The sequence below is a fragment of the Oncorhynchus tshawytscha genome, linkage group LG13 (assembly GCF_018296145.1).
Source record: "Oncorhynchus tshawytscha isolate Ot180627B linkage group LG13, Otsh_v2.0, whole genome shotgun sequence".
Lineage (NCBI taxonomy): Eukaryota > Metazoa > Chordata > Actinopteri > Salmoniformes > Salmonidae > Oncorhynchus > Oncorhynchus tshawytscha.
In genome coordinates, this window is record NC_056441.1 from 23455907 (window position 1) to 23483526 (window position 27620).

At 42.2% G+C, this 27620-nt stretch overlaps 1 protein-coding gene across 6 annotated transcripts in view; it reads right to left on the reverse strand.

The window, feature by feature from the left end:
- Positions 1-27620, reverse strand: part of LOC112265838 (triple functional domain protein) — a 124841-nt gene that overhangs the window by 85040 nt on the left and 12181 nt on the right. For all 6 annotated transcript variants that reach the window (XM_042295437.1, XM_042295434.1, XM_042295436.1 and 3 more), the window contains exon 3: positions 4266-4340. In XM_042295437.1, the coding sequence (XP_042151371.1) occupies positions 4266-4340 (75 nt within the window). The remainder of the gene's footprint in view (positions 1-4265; positions 4341-27620) is intronic.

Sequence of the window (27620 nt, forward strand, 5' to 3'; positions counted from 1 at the left end):
ACACAGACACAAACACACACAGTCACACAGTCACAAACAACACACATTCACAAACACAGTCACAAACAGTCACAAACACAAACACACATAGTCACAAACACACACAGTCAGTCACAAACACACACACAGTCACAAACACACACAGACACAAACACACACACAGTCACAAACACACAGACACAAACACACAGTCACAAACAGTCACAAACACAAACACACATAGTCACAAACACACACAGTCACAAACACACACAGACACAAACACACACAGTCAAACACACACAGTCAAACACACACAGACACAAACACACACAGACACAAACACACACAAACACACACAGACACAAACACACACAGACACAAACACACACAGTCACAAACACACACAGTCACAAACACACATAGTCACAAACACACACAGACACAAACACACACACAGTCACAAACAACAGTCACAAACACACAGTCACAAACACACATAGTCACAAACACACATAGTCAAAACACACACAGACACAACAGACACAAACACAGACAGTCAAACACACACAGTCAAACACACACACAAACACACACAGACACAAACACACACAAACACACACAGACACAAACACACACAGTCACAAACACACACAGTCACAAACACACACAGTCACAAACACACATAGTCACAAACACACACACAGACACAAACACACACACAGTCACAAACACACAGTCACAAACACACAGTCACAAACACACATAGTCACAAACACACACAGTCACAAACACACACACATTTATTCCTCCTGCTTCGGCGCGATGAGAAACATTGAACACTAAAATAGTCGAGAGCTGGCAGAAAGAACAGACAAGAGGTCAAAGGTCAAGTGTCTGGGGTCTGATCCCTCAGTAGCCACAGCTATAATGTTTTCTGACCCTCCCAAAAGATAGAATTTGTAGATAATTGGCCCTCTTTCTGGGACTCACCCACAAACAGGACCAAGCCTGACCTGCTGAGGAGTGACGGACTCCATCCTAGCTGGAGGGGTGCTCTCATCTTATCTACTAACATAGACAGGGCTCTAACTCCTCTAGCTCCACAATGAAATAGGGTGCAGGACAGGCAGCAGGCTGTTAGCCAGCCTGCCAGCTTAGTGGAGTCTGCCACTAGCACAGTCAGTGTAGTCAGCTCAGCTATCCCCATTGAGACCGTGTCTGTGCCTCAACCTAGGTTGAGCAAAACTAAACATGGCGGTGTTCGCCTTAGCAATCTCACTAGGATAAAGACCTCCTCCATTCCTGTCATTATTGAAAGAGATCATGATACCTCACATCTCAAAATAGGGCTACTTAATGTTAGATCCCTCACTTCAAAGGCAATTATTGTCACGCCCTGGTCTTAGTATTCTGTGTTTTCTTTATTATTTTGGTCAGGCCAGGGTGTGACATGGGTTTATTTATGTGGTGTGTTTTGTCTTGGGGTTTTCGTAGGTATTGGGATTGTGGCTTAGTGGGGTGTTCTAGCATAGTCTATGGCTGTCTGGAGTGGTTCTCAATCAGAGGCAGGTGTTTATCGTTGTCTCTGATTGGGAACCATATTTAGGCAGCCATATTCTTTGAGTGTTTCGTGGGTGATTGTTCCTGTCTCTGTGTTAGTTTTCACCAAATAGGCTGTATAGGTTTTCACGGTCCGTTTGTTGTGTTTGTATTATTCGTTTTTCATCATTATTAAACATGTATCAAAATTACCACGCTGCATATTGGTCCGACTCTCTTTCACCCGAAGAAAACCCTAACAATTATAGTCAATGAACTAATCACTGATCATAATCTTGATGTGATTGGCCTGACTGAAACATGGCTTAAGCCTGATAAATTTACTGTGTTAAATGAGGCCTCACCTCCTGGCTACACTAGTGACTATGTCCCCCGTGCATCCCGCAAAGGTGGAGGTGTTGCTAACATTTAAGATAGCAAATTTTAATTTACAAAAAAAAAAAAGACGTTTTGGTCTTTTGAGCTTCTAGTCATGAAATCTATGCAGCCTACTCAATCACTTTTTATAGCTACAGTTTACAGGCCTCCTGGGCCATATACAGCGTTTCTCATTGAGTTCCCTGAATTCCTATCGGACCTTGTAGTCATAGCAGATAATATTATAATTTTTGGTGACTTTAATATTCACATGGAAAAGTCCACAGACCCACTCCAAAAGGCTTTCGGAGCCATCATCGACTCAGTGGGTTTTGTCCAACATGTCTCTGGACCTACTCACGGTCACAGTCATACTCTGGACCTAGTTTTGTCCCATGGAATAAATGTTGTGGATCTTAATGTTTTTCCTCATAATCCTGGACTATCGGACCACCATTTTATTACATTTGCAATTGCAACAAATTATCTGCTCAGACCCCAACCAAGGAACATCAAAAGTCGTGCTATAAATTCACAGACAATTCACAGACATGTCCTTCCAGACTCCCTCTGTCTACCCAAGGACGCCAAAGGACAAAAATTAGTTAACCACCTAACTGAGGAACTCAATTTAACCTTGCGCAATACCCTAGATGCAGTTGCACCCCTAAAAACTAAAAACATTTCTCATAAGAAACTAGCTCCCTGGTATACAGAAAATACCCGAGCTCTGAAGCAAGCTTCCAGAAGATTGGAACGGAAATGGCGCCACACCAAACTGGAAGTCTTCCGACTAGCTTGGAAAGACAGTACCGTGCAGTATCGAAGAGCCCTTACTGCTGCTCGATCATCCTATTTTTCCAACTTAATTGAGGAAAATAAGAACAATCTGAAATTCCTTTTTGATACTGTCGCAAAGCTAACTAAAAAGCAGCATTCCCCAAGAGAGGATGGCTTTCACTTCAGCAGTAATAAATTCATGAACTTCTTTGAAGAAAAGATCATGATTATTAGAAAGCAAATTACGGACTCCTCTTTAAATCTGTTTATTCCTTCAAAGCTCAGTTGTCCTGAGTCTGCACAACTCTGCCAGGACCTAGGATCAAGACAGACACTCAAGTGTTTTCGTACTATATCTCTTGACACAATGATGAAAATAATCATGGCCTCTAAACCTTCAAGCTGCATACTGGACCCTATTCCAACGAAACTACTGAAAGAGCTGCTTCCTGTGCTTGGCCCTCCTATGTTGAACATAATAAACGGCTCTCTATCCACCGGATGTGTACCAAACTCACTAAAAGTGGCAGTAATAAAGCCTCTCTTGAAAAAGCCAAACCTTGACCCAGAAAATATAAAAAACTAAATCGGCCTATATCGAATCTTCCATTCCTCTCAACATTTTTAGAAAAGGCTGTTGCGGAAAGGCTCTGGAGCAACGAACCGCCCTTGCTGTCTCTGCCTGGCCGGTTCCCCTCTTTCCACTGGGATTCTCTGCCTCTAACCCTATTACAGGGGGCTGAGTCACTGGCTTACTAGGGCTCTTTCATACTGTCCCTAGGAGGGGTGCGTCACTTGAGTGGGTTGAGTCACTGATGTGATCTTCCTGTCTGGGTTGGCGCCCCCCCCTTGGGTTGTGCCGTGGCAGAGATCTTTGTGGGCTATACTCGGCCTTGTCTCAGGATGGTAAGTTGGTGGTTGAAGATATCCCTCTCGTGGTATGGGGGCTGTGCTTTGGCAAAGTGGGTGGGGTTATATCCTTCCTGTTTGGCCCTGTCCGGAGGTGTCATCGGATGGGGCCACAGTGTCTCCTGACCCCTCCTGTCTCAGCCTCCAGTATTTATGCTGCAGTAGTTCATGTGTCGGGGGGCTAGGGTCAGTTTGTTATATCTGGAGTACTTCTCCTGTCTTAACCGGTGTCCTGTGTGAATTTAAGTATGCACTCTCTAATTCTCTCTTTCTCTCTTTCTTACTCTCTCTCGGAGAGAGAGTTCCTCTCTAGGTTTCTTCCTAGGTTTTGGCCTTTCTAGGGAGTTTTTCCTAGCCACCGTGCTTCTACACCTGCATTGCTTGTTGTTTGGGGTTTTAGGCTAGGTTTCTGTACAGCACTTTGAGATATCAGCTGATGTACGAAGGGCTATATAAATACATTTGATAATTACACACACTCAGAGAGTGTGCATGTGTGTAATTCCATGCCTGGGAGCTGTAAGTGTGTAAAGCTCTAAGTAGCCAATGTGTCAGGTTCCATTAGCTTTGTTTATGAAGAAAGAAACAAGGACTTTGTTTACACAAGAAAGAAACAAGCACACACACACACACACACACACACACACACACACACACACACACACACACACACACACCTGATAGGAAGGCAACTTTTTCCTTCAGAATAGGCAACACCTCCATCGCTCTCATGTCTTCATTTCTGCGAAAACCTGGAGAGAGAGAGAAGAGAGGGAAGGAGAGAAGGAATGGCAGAAGGGTTAGGATCAAAAATCACATAGAAACATGACAGAGCAAAATGTTCAAATCCTCTCTTCTTCCTTCGAAAGGATTCAGGAAAAATAGGCCTAGTTTTATCCACCTTGTTTAACAATTCAAATGTCTGAGTTTGTATTTCTTACTTGAGTATAGGGAATAGGAGGTTGATTATGTCAGCATCATAGTCAAAGAAAAGACATGAGCTGGCGCACACCCAGAGAAAATGATTTTATGTAGAGGTGCTGACTAAAGGCGAATAAACTATAAGCCATACAAATAAAGAGAGTGGCACACTCCATATATAAACTCCCAGTCATTTACTGGGTCGATCACCAACGTTTCAGCATCAATGTGTCTTCTTCAGGGAAATGCCATGAATGCTTGTACCAGGTTATGTCGACAAAACAGTGCAACTAGTGCAACCAATGACAACAGTGAGGGGTGTGTCATAACCACTAAGTTAATTAGAATGAACTGAACGAAACAGCCAAAAAACAACAGTTCACGGCACATTGAACACATTAGGCCACTGTCATCATATGGAAACATAACTGAATATTGTACATAATATTAGCATCAAGATACATCATTGTCCAATTCAATTTCACATAGAAATTCAATTGTTTCCCATTTCATTACATTTTTTTTGTTACATGTACATGTATCTTTTGGTTCAACCATAATGCATAATAAGTATCATCAACCGGGGGAACTTGTTCATAAAAGAGAGAATTGTTCATAAAAAGGGCCTGAGATCAAAATCAATATTCAGACCACTAGGGGTCAATGTTTTTAGATAGGATATCCAGTAAGCCTTCCTTTGTAGTCGTAGGATCTCATACCATTGATTTTGTCTGGCTGGATTAACTGTTGAAGAGTATAAGGCAAGAACACACACACACACACAAACACACACAGGAAGCAGTGAGGCTATAGAAATAGGGACTCCCACTGTAACAAAGACCTGTTTTCAGGTTAGAAAGGGAAGTGTTAGCTCGGGGCTAAGACTATATGATGGATTTTTTATGCCACCACAGCCCTTCTCCCCTCTCTATTTCCCTCCCTTCTCCCCTCTCTATTTCCCTCCCTTCTCCCCTCTCTATTTCCCTCCCTTCTCCCCTCTCTATTTCTCTCACTCGCTCTGCCCTCCCTTCTTCCCTCTGTCCCTGCAGACTCATACATCTGTGTCCTTAGAGTTATCCAGGACAACACAACACAACCCAATACACACAGAGAGAGAGAGAGAGAGAAGAGAGAAGAGAGAGATGATGATGTCATTTCTCTCTTTTGCAATGTTACAGCGCCTCACAGAGGAGTAAGTGAGCACAGACACACACACACACGCCCACCCAGACACACACACACACACACCCACACAGACACACTCATTATAGAAAGAAGCGTATATCGTGTAGCTAATCCTGGGCCATACATTTAGAGCTTGGGGGCGAGTACACACACACCTGGGGGTTGGTAGTATACTGCATGGCTTCTCACCCCTCACAGGCATTGTGGGAGTGTTTATGGAGACAATCCTCCTATCTCTGAGGTGACAAGAAAATAATGATCTATCATTTACTCTCATCCTCTCTCTCTTTCCATCTTTCTCTCATTTGTCTTTCCTTCTGTGAGGGGGTATAAAATCAGATTCAAACATCAGATTGGATTGCCAAGTCAATCCACCTAAGAGAGTGGAGATGGTTTGCCCAATAGCCATTGCGCTAACATGGTCTTAAATGGTTGCGTGTGTTGATCGGACACTGATGAGAAGTGTGTGATGAAAGTTAAAATGGAGTGTATGAAACACTTTAACAAACAAACAACTGTTACAAAACAGCTCAATAACTGCCCAATAGTAATCTTATTTCACCACATTTTACAAGTAAAATGGCTTTTTTATGTGCATTTGCACAGTTCATTTCTGTCAATTGCTCTGTGACAGCACTTGGGGAACCTCAGGTAGCCGAGTGGTTAGAGGGTTGGACTTGTGACCAAAAAGTTGCAAGATTGAATCCCCAGGCTGACAAGGTAAAAATCTGTTGTTCTGCCCCTGAACAAGGCAGTTAACCCACTGTTCCTAAGCTGTCATTGAAAATAAGAATTTGTTCTTAACTGACTTGCCTAGTTAAAAAATGGATTGACCGTAGTCAGCATTAATCACCACTGATTTTGTTTTCAAATCGATAGATTTTTTTCTCAAGTAATGACAACACGTTTAATTTGAATCTAGTTTGCTAACGTTTCGAGCACGGGGCACATCATTACCGAAGGCTAGCAAGTTGTTCATCCCTGTCAATTTGAATCGGATCAAAACAGCGAAAGCGTCTGCAGCAATATACGTCCATTATATAAGGTTCTGGTATCGAATATGTGACAGATATTCGTCACTTGTCCGGGTGATCTTTCAGATGTGGAGAAATTTGCTGACTTTCATGATCTGTCCATTCGCCGGTATCAACTCGTCTACTTCTGCGTGCCCACTGACGTCACAGATTTTTTTTAAAAATTGGTCTGGGGTTTATGGATTCTTCATTCTGAAGGCGTGTTCCCTCACCATATGATAATGATATTGTAATATGCATTAGGTACTGTCAAAATAGTTAACTATGTACATTTGTATTCTTGATTTGTTGCCCATTGTTCCATCTACTTGGATTCTTGCTGCTGTTGAAATTCTAATTATGGGGATAGACTGGTTTTCGGTGTAGAGTTTGGAGTTCATGAAAGTAGTGAGAGTGAGGACACACAGCAAACTTTATTCTTAGCACCTCTACCTTTATATCCTCACCCAGAGGGGGTTGTGTGTGTGTTAAGTACTCCCAGTTAACACTGTTCCTCACACTGTGTGTGTGTGTATTCAGTACTCCCAGTAAACACTGTTCCTCACACTGTGTGTGTGTGTGTATTCAGTACTCCCAGTAAACACTGTTCCTCACAGTGTGTGTGTGTGTATTCAGTACTCCCAGTAAACACTGTTCCTCACACTGTGTGTGTGTGTATTCAGTACTCCCAGTAAACACTGTTCCTCACACTGTGTCTGTGTGTATTCAGTACTCCCAGTAAACACTGTTCCTCACACTGTGTGTGTGTGTGTATTCAGTACTCCCAGTTAACACTGTTCCTCACACTGTGTGTGTGTGTATTCAGTACTCCCAGTAAACACTGTTCCTCACACTGTGTGTGTGTGTGTATTCAGTACTCCCAGTAAACACTGTTCCTCACACTGTGTGTGTGTGTGTATTCAGTACTCCCAGTAAACACTGTTCCTCACACTGTGTGTGTGTGTGTGTATTCAGTACTCCCAGTAAACACTGTTCCTCACACTGTGTGTGTGTGTATTCAGTACTCCCAGTAAACACTGTTCCTCACACTGTGTGTGTGTGTGTATTCAGTACTCCCAGTTAACACTGTTCCTCACACTGTGTGTGTGTGTATTCAGTACTCCCAGTAAACACTGTTCCTCACACTGTGTGTGTGTGTGTATTCAGTACTCCCAGTTAACACTGTTCCTCACACTGTGTGTGTGTGTATTCAGTACTCCCAGTTAACACTGTTCCTCACACTGTGTGTGTGTGTATTCAGTACTCCCAGTAAACACTGTTCCTCACACTGTACAGTACTCCCAGTTAACACTGTTCCTCACACTGTGTCTGTGTGTATTCAGTACTCCCAGTTAACACTGTTCCTCACACTGTGTGTGTGTGTATTCAGTACTCCCAGTAAACACTGTTCCTCACACTGTGTGTGTGTGTATTCAGTACTCCCAGTTAACACTGTTCCTCACACTGTGTCTGTGTGTATTCAGTACTCCCAGTTAACACTGTTCCTCACACTGTGTCTGTGTGTATTCAGTACTCCCAGTAAACACTGTTCCTCACACTGTGTGTGTGTGTATTCAGTACTCCCAGTTAACACTGTTCCTCACACTGTGTGTGTGTGTGTATTCAGTACTCCCAGTAAACACTGTTTCTCACACTGCATGTGTGTGTTCAATTGGGGGAAAAAGTTGGAAAATGGCAACGACAGAGAGGGCTGCTGTGTTTCTAGATCATTTTTTTAATGTGTTATTTCTGACATTAGCTGATAATTTTTTGTCGGGTAGAACTATTTGATATCAGAGTGGCGGTAACTCCTCAGCACTACCAGCATTACGACCAGGAATACAACTTTCCCAAACCAAATCAGATTCCATTGTTCGTCCCCCCAGGGCAATTGAACTGATTCCAGAGGCCGATCCAAAACAACGTTGGCAGAGTAGAGGTACTCGGAGTGGTCTTCTAAACTGACTTAGGAGGTGCGCACACCACCCACCACTTCCAAGTATATTACTCACTAATGTTCAGTCTCTGGATAATAAAGTTGACGAGCTCAGGGTGAGGATTTCTTTCCAAAGAGACATCAGGGATTGTAACATACTCTGTTTCATGGATATACTGTAAAACTGATAGAGACATACCCCAAGCAACTTACAGCTGTAATCGCAGCAAAAGGTGGCGCTACAAAGTATTAACTTAAGGGGGCTGAATAATTTTGCACGCCCAATTTTTCAGTTTTTGATTTGTTAAAAAAGTTTGAAATATCCAATAAATGTCGTTCCACTTCATGATTGTGTCCCACTTGTTGTTGATTCTTCACAAAAAAATACAGTTTTATATCTTTATGTTTGAAGCCTGAAATGTGGCAAAAGGTCGCAAAGTTCAAAGGGGCCGAATACTTTCGCAAGGCACTGTACATACTGTATTCTATCCTATTCTACTGTATCTTATACTATTCCACTCTGACATTGCTCGCCCAAATATTTATATATTCTATAACTCCATTCCTTTACTTTAGATTTGTGTGTATTGTTGTGAAATTGTTAGCTATTACTGTTAGATATTACTGCACTGTTGGACCTAGAAACATAAGCATTTCACTACACTCACAATAACATCTGCTAAACATGTGAATGTGACAAATAAAATTTGATTTGATTTTCAGTACTCCCAGTGAACACTGTTCCTCACACTGTGTAGCTCATGATCATGATGACGTCCGTTGTATCATTCCTTCTCCACTTATATTAACAATGTATACTTCCTGAAATGTCTTTATTTAGGAAAATAAAAACATCATCAGCACATGTATCTTTAAGACCAATCTTATATTAAATTACCTTTATATATATATTCCATACAAAATAGATACCTTCGTATGGTGACAACAGGGGAAAGAAAGAGATGAGTGAGAGATGCAGGGAGAGACACATAACAACAAAATGATCAATGGAACTGATGTCCTGTTCCACTGGGAATGACAAGACACAAGTTGCCTAGTTAAATAAAGGTAAAATAAAACAATGAGTAAATAAACTGGTGGCATGGGAATCAATGCGACTGAGTACACTGGCACTGCACTGCAAACATTGTATACGTGTTCAGCCTTTTAGGGCATGTAGCTATCCTATGAATTTGTTTGCAACAACATGTTCTGTTTGACACAATGGCCCATTTTGGATCATTTACAGACGTCCAACGAAAGGGTGATAAAAGCCTGTATCCTTCACTCATCACTGAAATGTGCCGATCATGCCGTCTGTCTGTCTGTCTGTCTGTCTGTCTGAGTCCAAGGGAGGTTGGTGGCACCTTAATTGGGGAGGACGGACCCGTGGTAATGGCTGGAGTGGAATTAGTGGAATGGTGTCAAACACATGGTTTCTATGTGTTTGATCCCATTCCATTTGTCTCATTCCAGCCATTATTATGAGCCGTCCTCCCCTCAGCAGCCTCCACTGGTCTAATCATAATAATAACACATTTATTATTTTAAATATGAGATTTAGGGATGGACTGATCAGGAGATCATGGAACAAACACACCATCAGCTGTCCAACTCAATGACTATCTTTACGGTGTGTGTGTGTGTGTGTGTGTGTGTGTGTGTGTGTGTGTCGTAGGTAGTGGAGATAATAATGTTTTGCAGTGAATGCCTTGTAGTTCTCTGCGAATTCACTAAACTGTTACCGTATTGTTCCTCAGAGCTCTAGCCCTCCAGTACTCAATTATAAAACACACACACACACACGAACATCAATTAAGTCAGATGGGAGACTTGCGACCAGACTCGGACAGGCTCCTAATAGTCTGCCTGTAGGAAGCAGGAGTATGTGTGTGTATGTGTCGCTGTGCTCCAGACCGTCTTTCCATCTGTGTGTGTGTGCGTGTGTGTGTGTGTAATAGTCTGCCTGTAGGAAGCAGGAGTATGTGTGTGTATGTGTCGCTGTGCTCCAGACCGTCTTTCCATCTGTGTGTGTGTGTGTGTGTGTGTGTGTGTGTGTGTGTGTGTTTGTGTCGCTGTGCTCCAGACCGTCTTTCCATCTGTGTGTGTGTGTGTGTGTGTGTGTGTGTGTGTGTGTGTGTGTGTGTATGTGTGTGTCGCTGTGCTCCAGACCGTCTTTCCATCTGTGTTTTTGCGCGCGTGCGTGTGTGTGTATGTATGTGCCTGTGTCGCTGTGCTCCAGACCGTCTTTCCATCTGTGTGTTTGCGCGCGCGTGTGTGTGTCGTCTTTTTCCAGGTGTGTGTGTGTGTGTGTATGTGTGTGTCTGTGTCGCTCTTTCCATCGGTGTGTGTGTGTGTGTGTGTGTTCCTTGGCCCTGCTCTGTATTCCATAATAATTCCAGTTTTATTTCTAGTGTGTTATGACCTGAGCTCCTCTATATTTAGCTGCCCCTGTGGTGAGCTTCTGGAACACTTTCTACACTCCCACAACCATACCCAGTCGGGGGGGGTGTAGGTCATTGGGTCGATAATCCCCTGGTGCATTTTATGAGGAAATTAAAACAGCTAATTGCTTTAAATACAGTGCACACACAGACATAACGCATCCTACTGTGTTTCTTGCACACATCTTTACATGATTTATGTGACCAGCTGGAATCGCCGTAACAACTGCACACACACAGACAATATCTGATACAAAAGGGCCACAAAGAGAGAGTATATATAGAAAGAGAAAAACAGAATGAGAGAGTTGAGGACTGATGAAAGCAGCTGAGAAGTGATAGACGGGATGTACGAGCAAATAAAATTAGTGAAGGAGAAAAGAAAGAAGGAAAGTAAAAACTCTACAATGCCGCTGCAGACGATGATGTCACCCTGACTCAACCACAGCAGACGGACAAGGACGGAGGGACGGTCATTCTTTTCCCCTCTCTGTCCTCTCTCTCCCTACCTTATTCACACTTCAGTTTTGAAAGAGTGGCCATCTTTAACCTTTACGTTACCATTCAAAAGGAAAGAGGTGAGAGTGGGATCGTGCATCTCAATACTCTAAAAAAAGACTTCCTCTCCTGATCAAAGGGTGAATCTGAAATGACTCTTATTTCTTATATAATGATAATTATTTCTTATATAAAGATCATACTTTTTGGAGAAATGTCCTCTGGTCTGATGAAACAAAAATAGAACTGTTTGGCCATAATGACCATTGTTATGTTTAGAGGAAAAAGGGGGAGGCTTGCAAGCCGAAGAACACCTTCTCAAATGTGAAGTACGGGGGTGGCAGCATCATGTTCTGGGGATGTTTTGCTGCAAGAGGGACTGGTGCACACAAAATAGATGGCATCACGAGGGAGGAAAATTACGTGGATATATTGAAGCAACATCTCAAGACATCAGTCAGGAAGTTAAACCTTGGTCGCAAATGGGTCTTCCAAATGGACAATGACCCACAGCATACTTACAAAGTTGTGGCAAAATGGCTTAAGGACAACAAAGTCAAGGTATTGGAGTGGCCATCACAAAGCCCTGACCTCAATCCTATAGAACATTTGTGGGCAGAACTGAGAAAGTGTGTGCGAGCAAGGAGGCCTACAAGCCTGACTCAGTTACACCAGCTCTGTCAGGAGGAATGTGCCAAAATTCACCCAACTTATTGTGGGAAGCTTGTGGAAGGCTACCTGAAACATTTGACCCAAGTTAAACAATTTAAAGGCAATGCTACCAAATACTAATTCAGTGTATGTAAACTTCTGACCCAATGGGAATGTGATGAAAGAAATAAAAGCTGAAATAAATCATTCTTTCTGCTATTATTCTGACATTTCACATTCTTAAAATAAAGTGGTGATCCTAACTGACCTAAGACAGGGAATTTTTACTAGGATTAAATGTCAGGACTTGTGAAAACTGAGTTTAAATGTATTTGGCTCAGGTGTATGTGTGTGTGTGTATGTATATATATATATGTACACATATATATACATATATATATATATATATATATATATATATATATACACACACACACACACACACACACACACACACACAGAGAAGTTGCATACACCTTAGCCAAATACATTTAAACTCAGTTTTTCACAAGTCCTGACATTTATATATATATATATATATATTTATATATATACATACACACACACTAGAGGTCGACCGATTAATCGGAATGGCCGATTAATTAGGGCCGATTTCGTGTTTTCAGAACAATTGGAAATCGATATTTTGGGGCGTCGATTTAAAAAAAAATTTTTTTTTTTTACAGCTTTATTTAATCTTTATTTAACTCGGCAGGTCAGTTAAGAACACATTCTTATTTTCAATGACGGCCTAGGAACCGTGGGTTAACTGCCTTGTTCAGGGGCAGAATGACAGATTTTCACCTTGCTCAGGGAACTAATCTTGCAACCTTATAGTTAACTAGTCCAACGCAATAACGACCTGCCTCTCTCTCATTGCATTCCACAAGGAGGCTGTTACGCGAATGCAGCAAGCCAAGGTAAGTTGCTAGCTAGCATTAAATGTATCTTATAAAAAACAATCAATCATAAGTTAACTACACATAGTTGATGATATTACTAGATATTATCTAGCGTGTCCTGCGTTGCATATAATCTGACTGAGCATACAAGTATCTGACTGAGCGGTGGTAGGCAGAAGCAGGCGCGTCAACATTAATTTAAACAGCACTTTCGTGCGTTTTGCCAGCAGCTCTTCGTTGTGCGTCAAGCATTGCGCTGTTTATGACTTCAAGCCTATGAGATGAGGCTCGTGTAACCAAAGTGAAATGACTAGCTAGTTAGCGCACGCTAATTGACGTTTTATTGCTGGTTCGAGCCCAGGGAGGAGCGAGGAGAGGGATGGAAGCTATACTGTTACACTGGCAATACTAAAGTGCCTATAAGAACATCCAATAGTCAAAGGTTAATGAAATACAGATGGCATAGAGGGAAATAGTCCTATAATTCCTATAATAACTACAACCTAAAACTTCTTACCTGGGAATATTGAAGACTCATGTTAAAAGGAACCACCAGCTTTCATATGTTCTCATGTTCTGAGCAAGGAACTGAAACGTTAGCTTTCTTACATGGCACATATTTTACATGGAACATGTTGCACTTTTTACTTTCTTCTCCAACACTTTGTTTTTGCATTATTTAAACCAAATTGAACATGTTTCATTATTTACTTGAGGCTAAATTGATTTTATTAATGTATTATATTAAGTTAAATTAAGTGTTCATTCAGTATTGTTGTAATTGTCATTATTACAAATGAATAAATAAAAAATATCGGCCGATTAATCGGTATTGGCTTTTATGGTCCCCCAATAATATATCGGTATCGGCGTTGAAAAATCATAATCGGTCGACCTCTAACACACACATATACTCATTGTGTATCAATTCTTACTTTTCTACTATTTTCATTCTCTCTGCATTGTTGGGAGGGGCCCGTAAGAAAGTATTTCACCATTAGTCCACACCTGTTGTTTACAAAGCATGTAACAAATACCATTTAATTTAATTTAAAAGGAACCTGTTGCCATTTCAGACGGGTAGGTGCTAAGTGGGAACATTCTGAGGTCCCCAACCTAAATCCTAACCCAAACCTTAACCATTAGCCTTACCTAAACCTAACCTTAACTCTTACCTTAACTGTTATCAATTTAAAGGTCAATGGGGTATGTCAGAGTTGTAAGTCCCAAGGATGCGACTTAGACTTTTTCATTTCAGATGCATCCAAAAAGTTTGGCACCATTCGGCATCAACAGCATACCTGTCAGCTGGATGAGGGCGGAGCCTGTCTGAGCATACTGCCACACGTGATTGGTCATCAGTGACGATGTTATCCTCCCCCAGTACCAACACGTCTGCATGGTACTGTATATTCCAAGTCCAACCGGCCAGGGAACATGAAGAACTACCGCCTCTGCTAACACAACCCCCCCAGCTAACCTACATTACAGTGCTAAGCTACGACAAAATAATACTCATTGCATTGTGAGAAACTAGCATTAGACCCACAATGCTACGCTAGCAAAATTAGGCTACTCAAGGCTAAGAGACACTTTTTTGGGATAAAAAAAAAAGTGTATTGCTTTTAAGAAGTGGTGCTAAGCTAGGCTAATGTATGCTAAACTAAGTAGCTTGCAGCCCCTCCTGTGTGAACTGCTGTCCTGTGTGGGTTTAGGAGAGGAACAGGCTTCTACCCAGACTGTTCTTAATCTCACGTCTTAACTCCCTCAGTGTGTGTGTGTGTGTGTGTGTGTGTGTGTGTGTCAGTGAGAGGGATAAGAGAATGGGGGGCATATGAAGTAATCCTGACAGTGGTCAGACACAGACCTTGAATGTGGACCCCTAAATGTGCCAGCGCTGCACTCTGTGTATGTGTGACTGTGTGTGTGACTGTGTGTGACTGTGTGTGTGGGGGAGGGGGATTAGAGAGAAGCTTCTTAAAAAGTGTGAGGAGCGGCGGACGGACGGACGGACAGACAGACAGACAGACAGACAGACTTTATTACTAAGTTGGTGGAAGACCTCAGATGGATGCATGCATCCATAATACGTACAGTAACATATTGTGCTCAACCATTGGCTTAAAATGCCCAATGTGTGTTACTATAACGTCTGTGTTCACTATTAGCATGCCTATAAAGACCTTGTCTTACCAGCATTGGTCCTGTCCTGGGTAATATAGCCGTCTCTAGTAAACATCCCATACAGAACATGGAAGATAACATTTAGTCCTGCCATGACCCCAAGACAGCGGTCAGACAATGGTCAGAGACAGACCAACAGAACCACAACCACCTCCAGCAGTGAAGGAGAGAGAAGTAGAGAGAAGGAGAGATAGGAAGGATAGAGGGAGTATGAGGGGGTTATTGGGGTGAGGAGTTACTCAGAGCCCAGCAGGTCACATGATAGAGTAGCTATAGATCTCTTCAATCTATGTCTGGCATCTTGGGAAACTGTCATACCTACGTGACCAAGGGACAACAGGTCAAATAATCCTGTTTACAGTTTGTGTGTCCTTGTTACTGAACTTCACCATTCGGTACGTCGTTCATCCTGAGAATGAGGATCATGGCATCGGGTTCACGGTCAACATCAGAACAGGGGGGGAGACACACACTAAAGGCTGCATATGAAGGAAGGCTCCAATAGGTCAAGTGAGCATTAGTTCCTTGCAGCAGCAGAGGAATTTACGCAACACACAGATGAGAAATGTGTGTGTCAGTCAGTATGTGCCACAGGCCAGGACAGAGACAGATGGAAAGGGAAAGCAGAGGAAGGACAGAAGTTGCCTTCATACCAGCACACACACAAACAAACTAACCCTACAGCACACATATTGATATAATATGCTGATCCAGAGCCTGTTAGTGCTAATCACATAATGGTTATGGTCAGAACTAAACTCATGAAAACTGATCTGAAACCAACTGTTAAAGGGGCATCTATGAGGGGCCAGACAGAGAGAATGGGTCAGGCCGGTTTGGGTAATGTTAGGTTTGGGATAGCATAGGGGCGTGCCCACATACATTGCATCACTGGCATTCTCCAACTGGGGTTAGTGTTGGAGGGCTGTATTGGAATTCCTAGGATTCCCAAAAGCTGATGCCCATTCTCCAGAGCAGGACATAGGAAGAGTGATAAGTAAGGGCTCCTAATGATAAAACACTATCATATTAACATTTAAACATGACATTCTCCAAGTTAACTCACACTACACATTACTGACAGACAGACCGTTTGTGAGAAGGGGGGGGGGTCTGGGATGTGAATCTGTGTGTGTGTCAGGTTAATGTGTGTGTGATAGATGCAGGTGTCACTACATCCTGACAGAGACAGAGAGGATTGTCACCAGAGATGCCATCAGTGTTACACGGTGTCATTTATCTCCCCCTTGCTCGCTCTCTACACTGAGCTCGTTCTGGCTTTCTCGCTCCTTCCCTCTTTTCCCCATTTCTTTACTTATGGGTTAGTGGGGCGCGGGTCAGCTGTTTGTTTACCCGCACCCACCCGCAAATGTTAATAACCTTCGGCAACCACACGACTGTAAAGTGAAAATAAAGTGAAAATCTGAGGCCTAACCCGCTAATATATACACTGAACAAAAAGATAAACGCAACAGGTAACGTGCTGGTCCCATGTTTCATGAGCTGAAATATAAGATTCCAGAAATGCTCCAATACACAGGTGCACCTTGTGCTGAGGACAATAGGCCACTCTAAAATGTGCAGTTTTGTCACAAAACACAATGCCACAGATGTCTCAAGTTTTGAAGGAGCGTGCAATTGGCATGCTGACTGCAGGAATGTCCAGCAGAGCTGTTGCCAGAGAATTTAATGTTAATTGTTGCTTTTATATATATTTTTCAGTATAGAAAATGCGCTCTAGGCTACAATCAAAGACAGTGGAATGATTTTTTTTGATGGTGCAGGATCTTTTTTTGCCAGATTTATAGTGCCTCAAAAGTATTCACACCCCTTGACTTTTTTACAAATTTTGCTGTTAAAAAGTGGGATTAAAATGGATTGAATTGTCATTTTTTGTCAACGATCTACACAAAATACTTTGTAATGTTAAAGTGTGTGTGGGGGGGGGAATATGTATTTTCAATGAATGGAAAATAAAACACAAATACATCTTGATTACATAAGTATTCAACCCCTGAGTAAATACATGTCAGAATCACCTTTGGCAGCGATTTTCTGGGTAAGTCCCTAAGAGCTTTGCACAGCTGGATTGTAAAATATTTTTTATTTAACTAGACAAGTCAGTTAAGAACAAATTCTTATTTTCAATGACGGCCTAGGAACAGTAGGTTAACTGCCTGTTCAGGGGCAGAACAACAGATACACTGTATGTACCTTGTCAGCTAAGGGATTTGAACTTGCAACCTTTCGGTTACTAGTCCAACGCTCTAACCACTAGGCTACCCTTTGCCCAATACTCATTTAAATATCCTTCAAGTTGGTTGTTGATCATTGCTAGACAGCCATTTTCAACTTAAGACTTAAATCTTTCCATAGATTTTCATTCCGATTTAAGTCACAACCATGTTTGAAAATATGAATAGTGGTACTCATGGTGAAATCCCTGAGCGGTTTCCTTCACCTCCGGCAACTGAGTTAGGAATCTGTTTTTTGATTATACCCCATTTTTCTCCCCAATTTTCGATCTTCTCTCATCGCTGCAACTCCCCAACGGGCTCAGGAGGTGAAGGTTGAGTAATGCGTCCTCGGAAACATGACCCGCCAAACCACGTTTATTAACACCCACACGCTTAACACCCACCCGGAAGCCAGCCGCACCAAGGTGTCAGAGGAACACCGAAGTCATCTCTGAAGAGACATGAAAATAGCTGTGCAGCGATGCTCCCCATCAAACCTGACAGAGCTTGAGAGGATCTGCAGAGAAGAATGGGAGAAACTCACCAAATACAGGTGTGCCAATCTTGTAGCGTCATACCCAAGAAGACTTGAGGCAGTAATCGCTTTGTAATTTTTATGTATTTTGTGTAGATTGATGAAGGAAAAAAGTGTTTAATCAATTTTAGAATGAGGCTGTAACGTAACAAAATGTGGAAAAGGTGAAGGGGTATGAATACTTTCCGTATGCACCGTACGTTTCTGCTCATCATTTCCGACATTTTGGGAGACTATTTGATAGTCAACTTGTCTATAATTAGATACATGCAGCATCTCTTCTGTCATTATATGGGGCCTTCCCCGGGGGCACGTTTTGGTTTTAGCCCTAGCAATACACAACTGATTCAAAAAAATATCAATCTTTTTTTTATTTCACCTTTATTTAACCAGGGAGGCTAGTTGATAACAAGTTCTCATTTACAACTGAGACCTGGCCAAGAAAAAACAGAGCAGTAACACATACAACGACACAGAGTTACACATGGAGTAAAACAATCATGCAGTCAATAATACAGTAGAAAATGTCTACATACAGTGAGTGCAAATGAGGTAAGTTAAGGAAATAAATAGGCCATAGTGGCGAAGTAATTACAATATAGCAATTAAACACTGGAATGGTAGATCGGCAGAAGATGATTGTGCAGGTAGAGATACTGGGGTGCAAAGGAACAAAATAAATAAATGAATAAATACCAGTATGGGGATGAGGTAGGTAGATAGATTGGCTGTTTACAGATAGGCTATGTACAGGTGCAGTGATCTGTGAGCTGCTCTGACAGCTGGTGCTTAAAGCTAATGAGGGAGATATGAGTCTCCAGCTTCAGTGATTTTTACATTTAGTTCCAGTCATTGGCAGCAGAGAACTGGTAGGAAAGGCGGCCAAAGGAAGAATTGGCTTTGGGGGTGACCAGTGACATATACCTGCTGGAGCATGTGCTACAGGTGGTTGCTGCTATGGTGACCAGTGAGCTGAGATAAGGCGGGGCTTTATCTAGCAGAGACTTGTAGATGATCTGGAGCCAGTGGGTTTGGCGACGAGTATGAAGCGAGGGCCAGCCAATAAGAGCTTTCAGGTCGCAATGGTGGGTAGAATATGGGGCTTTTTGGTGACAAAACGGATGGCACAGTGGTAGACTGCATCCAATTTGTTGAGTAGAGTGTTGGAGGCTATTTTGTAAATGACATTGCCGAAGTCGAGGATCGGTAGGATGGTCAGTTTTTCGAGGGTATGTTTGGCAGCATGAGTGAAGGATGCTTCGTTGCGAAATAGCCGATTCTAGATTTAATTTTGGATTGGAGATGCTTAATGTGAGTCAAGAAGGAGAGTTTACAGTCTAACCAGACACCTAGGTATTTGTAGTTGTCAACATATTCTAAGTCAGAACCGTCCAGAGTAGTGATGCTGGACGGGAGGGCAGGTGCGGGCAGCGATCGGTTGAAGAGCATTCATTTAGTTTTACTTGCATTTAAGAGCAGTTGGAGGCCACGGAAGGAGTGTTGTATGGCATTGAAGCTCGTCTGGAAGTTAGTTAACACAGTGTCCAAAAAAGGGCCAGATGTATACAGAATGGTGTCGTCTGCGTAGAGGTGGATCAGAGAATCACCAGCAGCAAGAGTGACATCATTGATGTATACAGAGAAGAGAGTCGGCCCGAGAATTGAACCCTGTGGCACCCCCATAGAGACTGCCAGAGGTCCGGACAACAGGCCCTCCGATTTAACACACTGAACTCTATCAGAGAAGTACTTGGTGAAACAGGCAAGGCAGTCATTTGAGAAACCAAGGCTGTTGAGTCTACAGATAAGAATGTGGTGATTGACAGAGTCGAAAGCCTTGGCCAGGTCGATGAATACAGCTGCACAGTAATGTCTCTTATCGATGGCCGTTATGATATCGTTTAGGACCTTGAGCGTGGCTTAGGTGCACCCATGACCAGCTCTGAAACCAGATTGCATAGCGGAGAAGGTACGGTGGGATTCGAAATGGTCGGTAATCTGTTTAACTTGGCTTTCGAAGACCTTAGAAAAGGCAGGGTGGGATAGATTTTGGTCTGTAGCAGTTTGGTTCTAGAGTGTCTTTGAAGAAGGGGTTGACCGCGGCAGCTTTCCAATCTTTGGGAATCTCAGACGATACGAAAGAGAGGTTGAACAGGCTAGTGATAGGGGTTGCAACAATTTTGGCAGATAATTTTAGAAAGAGAGGGTCTAGATTGTCTAGCCCGGCTCATTTGTAGGGGTCCAGATTTTGCAGCTCTTTCAGAACATCAGCTATCTGGATTTGGGTGAAGGAGAAATGGGGAGGCTTGGGCTAGTTGCTGTGGGGAGTGGAGGGCTGTTGATCGGGGTAGGGGTAGCCAGGTGGAAAGCATGGCCAGCCGTACAAAAAAATGCTTATTGAAATTCTCAATTATAGTGGATTTACCGGTGGTGACAGTGTTTCCTAGCCTCAGTGCAGTGGGCATCTGGGAGGAGGTGCTCTTATTCTCCATGGACTGTACAGTGTCTCAGAACATTTTTAAGTTTGTGCTACAGGAGGCAAATTTCTGCTTGAAAAAGCTAGCCTTAGTTTTCCTAACTGCCTGTGTATATTGATTCCTAACTTCCCTGAAAAGTTGCATATCACGGGGGCTATTGGATGCTAATGCAGCACGCCACAGGATGTTTTTGTGCTGGTCAAGAGCAGGCAGGTATGGAGAGAACCAAGGGCTATATCTGTTCCTGGTTAAAAACAAATTGAATGGGGCATGCCTATTTAAGATGGTGATGCTTATTTAAGATGGTACCCAGGCATCCTCTTCTGACGGGATGAGGTCAATATCCTTCCAGGATACCCGGGCCAGGTCGATTAGAAAGGCCTGCTCGCTGAAGTGTTTTAGGGAGCGTTTGACAGTGATGAGGGTTGGTCGTTTGAACGATGATAAAATACGGATGCAGGCAATGAGGCAGTGATCTTGGTTGAAAACAGCAGAGGTGTTTTTGGACGGGAAAGTTGGTTAGGATGATATCTATGAGGGTGCCTGTGTTTACGGATTTGGGGTTGTACCTGGTGGGTTCATTGATAATTTGTGTGAGATTGAGGGCATCAAGCTTAGATTGTAGCATGGCCGGGGTGTTAAGCATGTCCCAGTTTAGGTCACCTAGCAGCACGAGCTCTGAAGATAGATGGGGGGGAAATCAATTCACATATGGTTTCCAGGGCACAGCTGGGGGCAGAGGGTGGTCTATAGCAAGCGGCAACAGTGAGAGACTTGTTTCTGGAAAGGTGGATTTTTACAAATAGAAGCTCAAATTGTTTGGATAGAGACCTGGATAGTAGGACAGAACTCTGAAATAGTCCAAGCTTGATGATGAGTTGGTTACTTTCTTTATTTAACCTTTTTTTAAACTAGGCAAGTCAGTTAAGAACAAATTCTTACTTACAATGACGGCTTACCCCGGCCAAACCCTAACCCGGACGACGCTCGGCCAATTGTGCGCCACCCTATGGGACTCCCAATCACGGCCGGTTGTGAACCAGGGTTTGTAGTGATGCCTCTAGCACTGAGAAGCAGTGACTTAGACTGCTGCGGCACTCGGGAGCCCTTGAATCACTGTGTAGTGCCAGGGCAAAAACCAGAACATGCAGCCAGTGGAGGGGGAGGCCAGGACGAAGTTTGGGAAACCCTGCCCTAGAACACTAAATAATTAGGTCATAAATCGATACAATAAATGCTTCAATCTAGTTGACATCTGTAAAGTTCTCTATACCATGTCCGCTTCTTTGCAATAACTGTAAAAAAATACAAATAAATTAAAAGCATAATAACTGAAAATAAAAAATAAAAACAATAGGAAAGACTTTCTGTGCTAAATTTCCAAATGACAATAACTTGGCCGGTTTTAAGGAAATAGAAAACTGTGAAAATAACCCAACATTTTTCTGATTAGATTTCAGTTTGGCTTGGATGCATATTTTGTGGTTGAAATTCTCATAATCAGCTTTTATGATGCTGATAAAGATAGCACCTCTACAGATGGTATCTCATTTCATTTGCATTCTCTCAAGATGCTGAAAGAAAGAAATCATATTTCTCCACTCCTGTTTCGTAGTTAAAATTTTACCTACATTTGGTGTAGAATTTTACTGCAAGAAATGCTTAATTCTGCAGGAGTTAATATTAAGACGATGTGAGAGGTTACAGACCTACAGTCAGTGTCCAGATTTCAGTTTCCATTTAGCCCATCTGAACAGTAGACTACAGTTCCCTTGACATGCCATAGGCCTATTTGAAGTCCCCGTCTTGTGACTGTGGAATTTGTATAGCGCCTCACAATCATGACACATAGCACACTGCCATCATCCTCTTTTACCACTTCACCTAATCTTTCCCAAACATACATTTTCTGGCCCTCCCTTCTCTTTATCTTCAACTCTCCATTTCACATTTTTTTCTCTTATTGAATTAAACTCAGACATTGTCCTGTTTGCATCCGTGGATTGACGTAAACGCTTTCTGCCCATTCCAGACCCGGCGGCAGAACGAATCAGTTGGATGGGCCTTTGATTTCCATAGGGGGGCACGTTTTTTCACGGGACCTCCTGTGTGTGCACACGCTTGCTCATTCACATTTTTTTTAAATGACTGTAATAGTAAAGACCATAGAGTACCACAGTATGAGTCATAATAGCCATAAAACCTAGTGGCCAAACAGGGAAATGGTTCCAATTGTTTTTCCACCATTCATTTTTCCCATACCAGATTTTAGAAACACTTCAAATAAAGGCTGTGTTTCATTTAGGCTTACCCTGGCGTGACGTTTTGATAACTGTGAAAATCTCTCTAGGACAAGGTGACTTTCATCAATATATTTGCCTGTATTTACACCCCCCGCCAAAAAAAAAAACGAATTAGCTGCTAGTGTTGCTATCATAAAGAACTACAAATGCCATGATGATCTGGACAAGACTGGTGAATCGAGGCAAAGATAAGAATCTCTGGGTTAACTGTCTAATGTTAGCTAAATGTAGTAATTAATCAATTGGCTACATTTCTTTAAAATGTACAATTCTGTTAACAGGCTTGTGCAAGTTTTAAACGGACACAATACCTGTTAGCAAAGGTGTCAGCTAAAGGTGACATGCAGGAGCTTGCAGGGATTTGTAGTTTTGCATGTTGTCTACTTTAATGCTGATTAGTTTTGAATCAGAGTAAAGCCAAATATATTGATAAAAAAGTTACCTTGTCCGAAATAGATTCACATGGTTATGAAAACGTCACGCCAGGGTAAAACATACACAAAACACAGCCCTTATTTTAATTGTTTCTCAAATTCTCTATGGGAAAAATGTTTGGTGGGGAAATTATTGGAACCATTTGACTGCTAGGTTTTCTGGGTATTATGACACCTCCACTGTGGGGCTCTATTGGCAGCTTGTGAGTATCAAGTTTGGGGAAGCTTACAATGTATCACACCATTTCTACGAATCTGCATGCCAGGTATGATTATTTTTATATGGCCATTTTCTTGGAACAGTTTCATTTCAAAATTAAAATGTTTGTTTCACAAAATCATTGGTCACATGGTTAATCATAAAAATCTGAAGTAAAAAGACAAAAATATAAAAAAGTTCAGCTCTGCCGAGAGCACTAGCCTCTGTCATATGGACACATTGATACTCTGTGATCCATTGGCGGCTAAAGAAATGAGAGCATAGGATTCAGAGAAACAGCAGTAGGCCTATAAAACTTCTTAGGGATAGCCACCTTTTTTTCCATTTTCACCTAAAATGTCATACCCAAATCGAACTGCCTGTAGCTCAGGCCCTGAAGCAAGGATATGCATATTCTTGGTACCATTTGAAAGGAAACACTTTGAAGTTTGTTGAAATGTGAATTGAATGTCGGAGAATATAACACAATAGATCTGGTAGAAGAAAATACACCATCTTTGAAATGCAACAGAAAGGCCCCAGTTCTAGCCATCACTCTGGTTCCGATGGTGTCCACAAGATGGCAGCAGTGTATGTGCAAAGTTTCAGAGAGATAACTTTAAGTATGAGCGAACTATATGACATTTAGTGTGAATTCACCCAGGTACATTTGGGCAAATCGTGAAAGAGACATTTGCATTAATATTACATTTCTCTGCAAGAATATCGTCAAATATGTATACTTGGCTCTTTGATTTAGCTTTTCCAGTATTAGTAGCCATATTATAAGGTCAACATTTTCAAAACAACCAGTTTTCATAACTCTGAATATTCTTATCATTTTTGTCCAAAAGGAAAAGGCATGCTGTTGCACAAGGTTAGTAGCTACATTTTACGACAGATACAGGGTTTCCGGATATTCCCGTAAAGACCAGCCCATTGGCTATGTAGCCAGCTTTATTTGACCCCGATTGGTGCTTATTTGACAAAGTTAGAGTCGTTCAAGTGAAGACCGCCCACGTCATCTGCGTGCCATGAAGGCGTCATTCTCTGACTAAATTTGGTGTCCTATAGGATATACTACACTCCTAATGATAAGTCTGGTTATGTTCTAGGATCTCTGAGGAATACATACGAACATGATTTGACTGGTTGAAACAACGTTTAGGGTTAGATTTTCACAGATTCCTTTCTTTGCAAATTGAACGAGTGGAAATACAAAATCGATCGTGCTATATGGACCTTTTAGGATATGAACATTTATTTTATCTAACAAACCAACATTTGATGTTATCTCTGAGACCCTTTGGATGATGAATCATAGCAAGATTTCAAAATGTAAGTACACATTTCACCTTCAGAGGTAAATTTTTCAAAACTATCGTGGTGAAAAAAAGTTTTGTTGCTCTCCTCAAACAATAGCATGGCATTTTTTCCCGCAGTAATAGCTACTGTAAATTGGACAGTGAAGTTATATTAACAAGAATGTAAGCTTTCAGCCGATATAAGACACTTATATGTTCCGACATTTGTTGTTTCTCTAAAATCTGCGATTGTGACACAAGGTGCTGCATGATTACAACTGTCCCTTTGACGGGACGCCGATCCGTAAGAAGTCCTATTACTAATTAAATACATAAGCCTAAAGCCCACAAATACAAACAGTAGAAAATATCCTGATGAAAATGTCAGTTCTTTCAATCACATTCATCCATCTACTCCGCCTGTCTGCCTCACTTTCGATCTGTCTCGACTTGAGCTATTGCTAGTGAAGTGCAACATTGAATAAAATCATCACTTGGTCCAGCCAGACTGTGTCTGTCGCTAGCAAACTTGCAGCATTGTATCAACTAGCCTATTGCGTGTCCTCAGAGTTTCCTGCCCAGTGAGCTCAGGACAGAAAGCTATTTTTTTTATTACGTTTCCATTGGATATATGGGATCATCAGATCATGATATTTTGAGCTTTCACACGGCTTGGTGAAGGCCAGGAATGTTGGAAAGATTGATAGTTCCTCAGTATTTGTACATTCGCAATGGATGTTTAAAAAAACGACTTGGTTGACTTGTGTGAGGTGAAGAAGAAATGAGTGGTGTAAGTGTTAAGACAATGGGCACTTTCCTACAGATGGATGCATTCTGGAGAGAGACGCATCATATCTTCGCCCTCCCCTTCTTCTTGATGCAATATGTTTAACTATACTCAAGACACATCTTCACACATATTTTAGACGCATTTCACGGAGAGCAGCAACTCAAATCAGCTAGACCTATTGCCACTACCCAAATCACTGGCTTCCCAAACACACTGGGGATTTGAAGCAATCCACATTTTTTCAAAGAAGCTAATGATCCTCTATGGCCAAGTCATGCTCTCCGGTGTTTTAATTATTTTATTGAGACAGGAGTAATTATCTAATTTTGGCAAAACATCAATTTACTTTAAGGAAATGCAGCATTCCAACTGTGCACCGGCCAACATTCCTTTCCAATTCATAAGAAGCTGAAACCAGAGATCCTTATATAATGACGAGATCTTACGTCTCCACCCTAACAGTGGGACTCTGTCCCAAAGGCGGGAAGGCAGGCGACAAGCTTAGGTCTGCATATTATTCCCATAGAAACATATTGAGTTTAAACTGGACAGAATTAGGCGAGAGTGAGCCCTCTCGCTTCGCCTCTTCCTCTCTGCTAAAACCAGAGAAAGTATCAGAGCGAGCGAAACAGCGCCCCTCTATATGAAGTCCATGTATCTGATGTTGTCTGGCCAGACATAGTATGACATGCCATACTCTTTTGGTCCAGACAGCATCAGATACATGGTCTACACATCCTGAGACAAAGAGGTGCTGTTTCACTTGCTCAAATGCTTTACCTGAAATGTATGCGTCTTTCTGTTTGCCTGCGTCTCTGTCAAATAAATGATAAATATTTCAATGTTTTATTTGGACGGGCAAGGAGGTACGGTAGGGCGGGCCTACCGTACCTACCGTACCTAAGGCCCGCCCATAACACGAACTCTGATTTGGTGATTGGTCTGTAGGCTATTTGGCACCCATACCTTTAGGCCCTAACATTTAGGCTAATGCACTAATCCCAGATAGGGTTTCCTTTCATTATTTTAGGCTCAATTTAGCCTATAGATAAATTGCACAAGAATGATCCAATTATGGATTTATGAAGGTATTGTTTTCTCTTTGTTAAACCCGCCCTTCATCCACACGATATTTAATGACCCTAAACCCGCCCACCCCGCAGCTATAACCCCATTATGAATCAACCCTCGCATCACTATTGCCTGTCTCACTATTGTATTTCTCCTTCCTTCCCCCTCTCCCTCGTGGTCTCTTTTGCTCTCTTAATGTTCAGTTTCCTCAGGGCTTCAGAACTAATTTCTCCTTCCTTCCCCCTCTCCCTCGTGGTCTCTTTCTCTTAATGTTCAGTTTCCTCAGAGCTTCAGAACACATTTCTCCTTCCCCCTCTCCCTCCACCTTTCTTTCTACTTGTTCATCGACCAGATTGTTGCTAGTAATTATTTACTAGACGCAGCAATGCACTCTCACACTCTTTTTCTTTCTCTCTCCCCCTATCTTCGTCTTGTTGCCCCACGGAGAAGATTTTGATTGGTCGCTAAAACTGAAGGGGTAATCCTATTGGTTCCGGAGACTGGGGGGGGCGATCTTATTGGCTGATGGCCAGGCTGATCAGCCACAGCTGTGGCAATCTAACAATGCCCTCACTGTGTGTACAGCTGACACACACACACTTTCAAAAATAGCCCTGTAGCTAGTGACCAGCATTGATAATAGATTTCAAATCTGTCTTTCTTGCCATCGGTCTCTCTCTCTCTCTCTCTCTCTCTCTCTCTCTCTCTCGTCCCCTATTCCTTCTCTCTCCCTCTGATCATCCTGTTTTCCCCAGAATGTGTGTGCGCCAGCTGAATCTCTCCATCTCCCCCTGTGTCGTTCTCTCCATCCGCCCAGACCTCTAATAACAGGGTAGACTAACTGACTGAGACACAGGCCAGGGTTACCCTCAATGACCTGGAGGGAGAGAGAGAGCAAGAGAGAGAGACAAATCCAATTTTGATAAACTATTGGGTGAAATAACACAG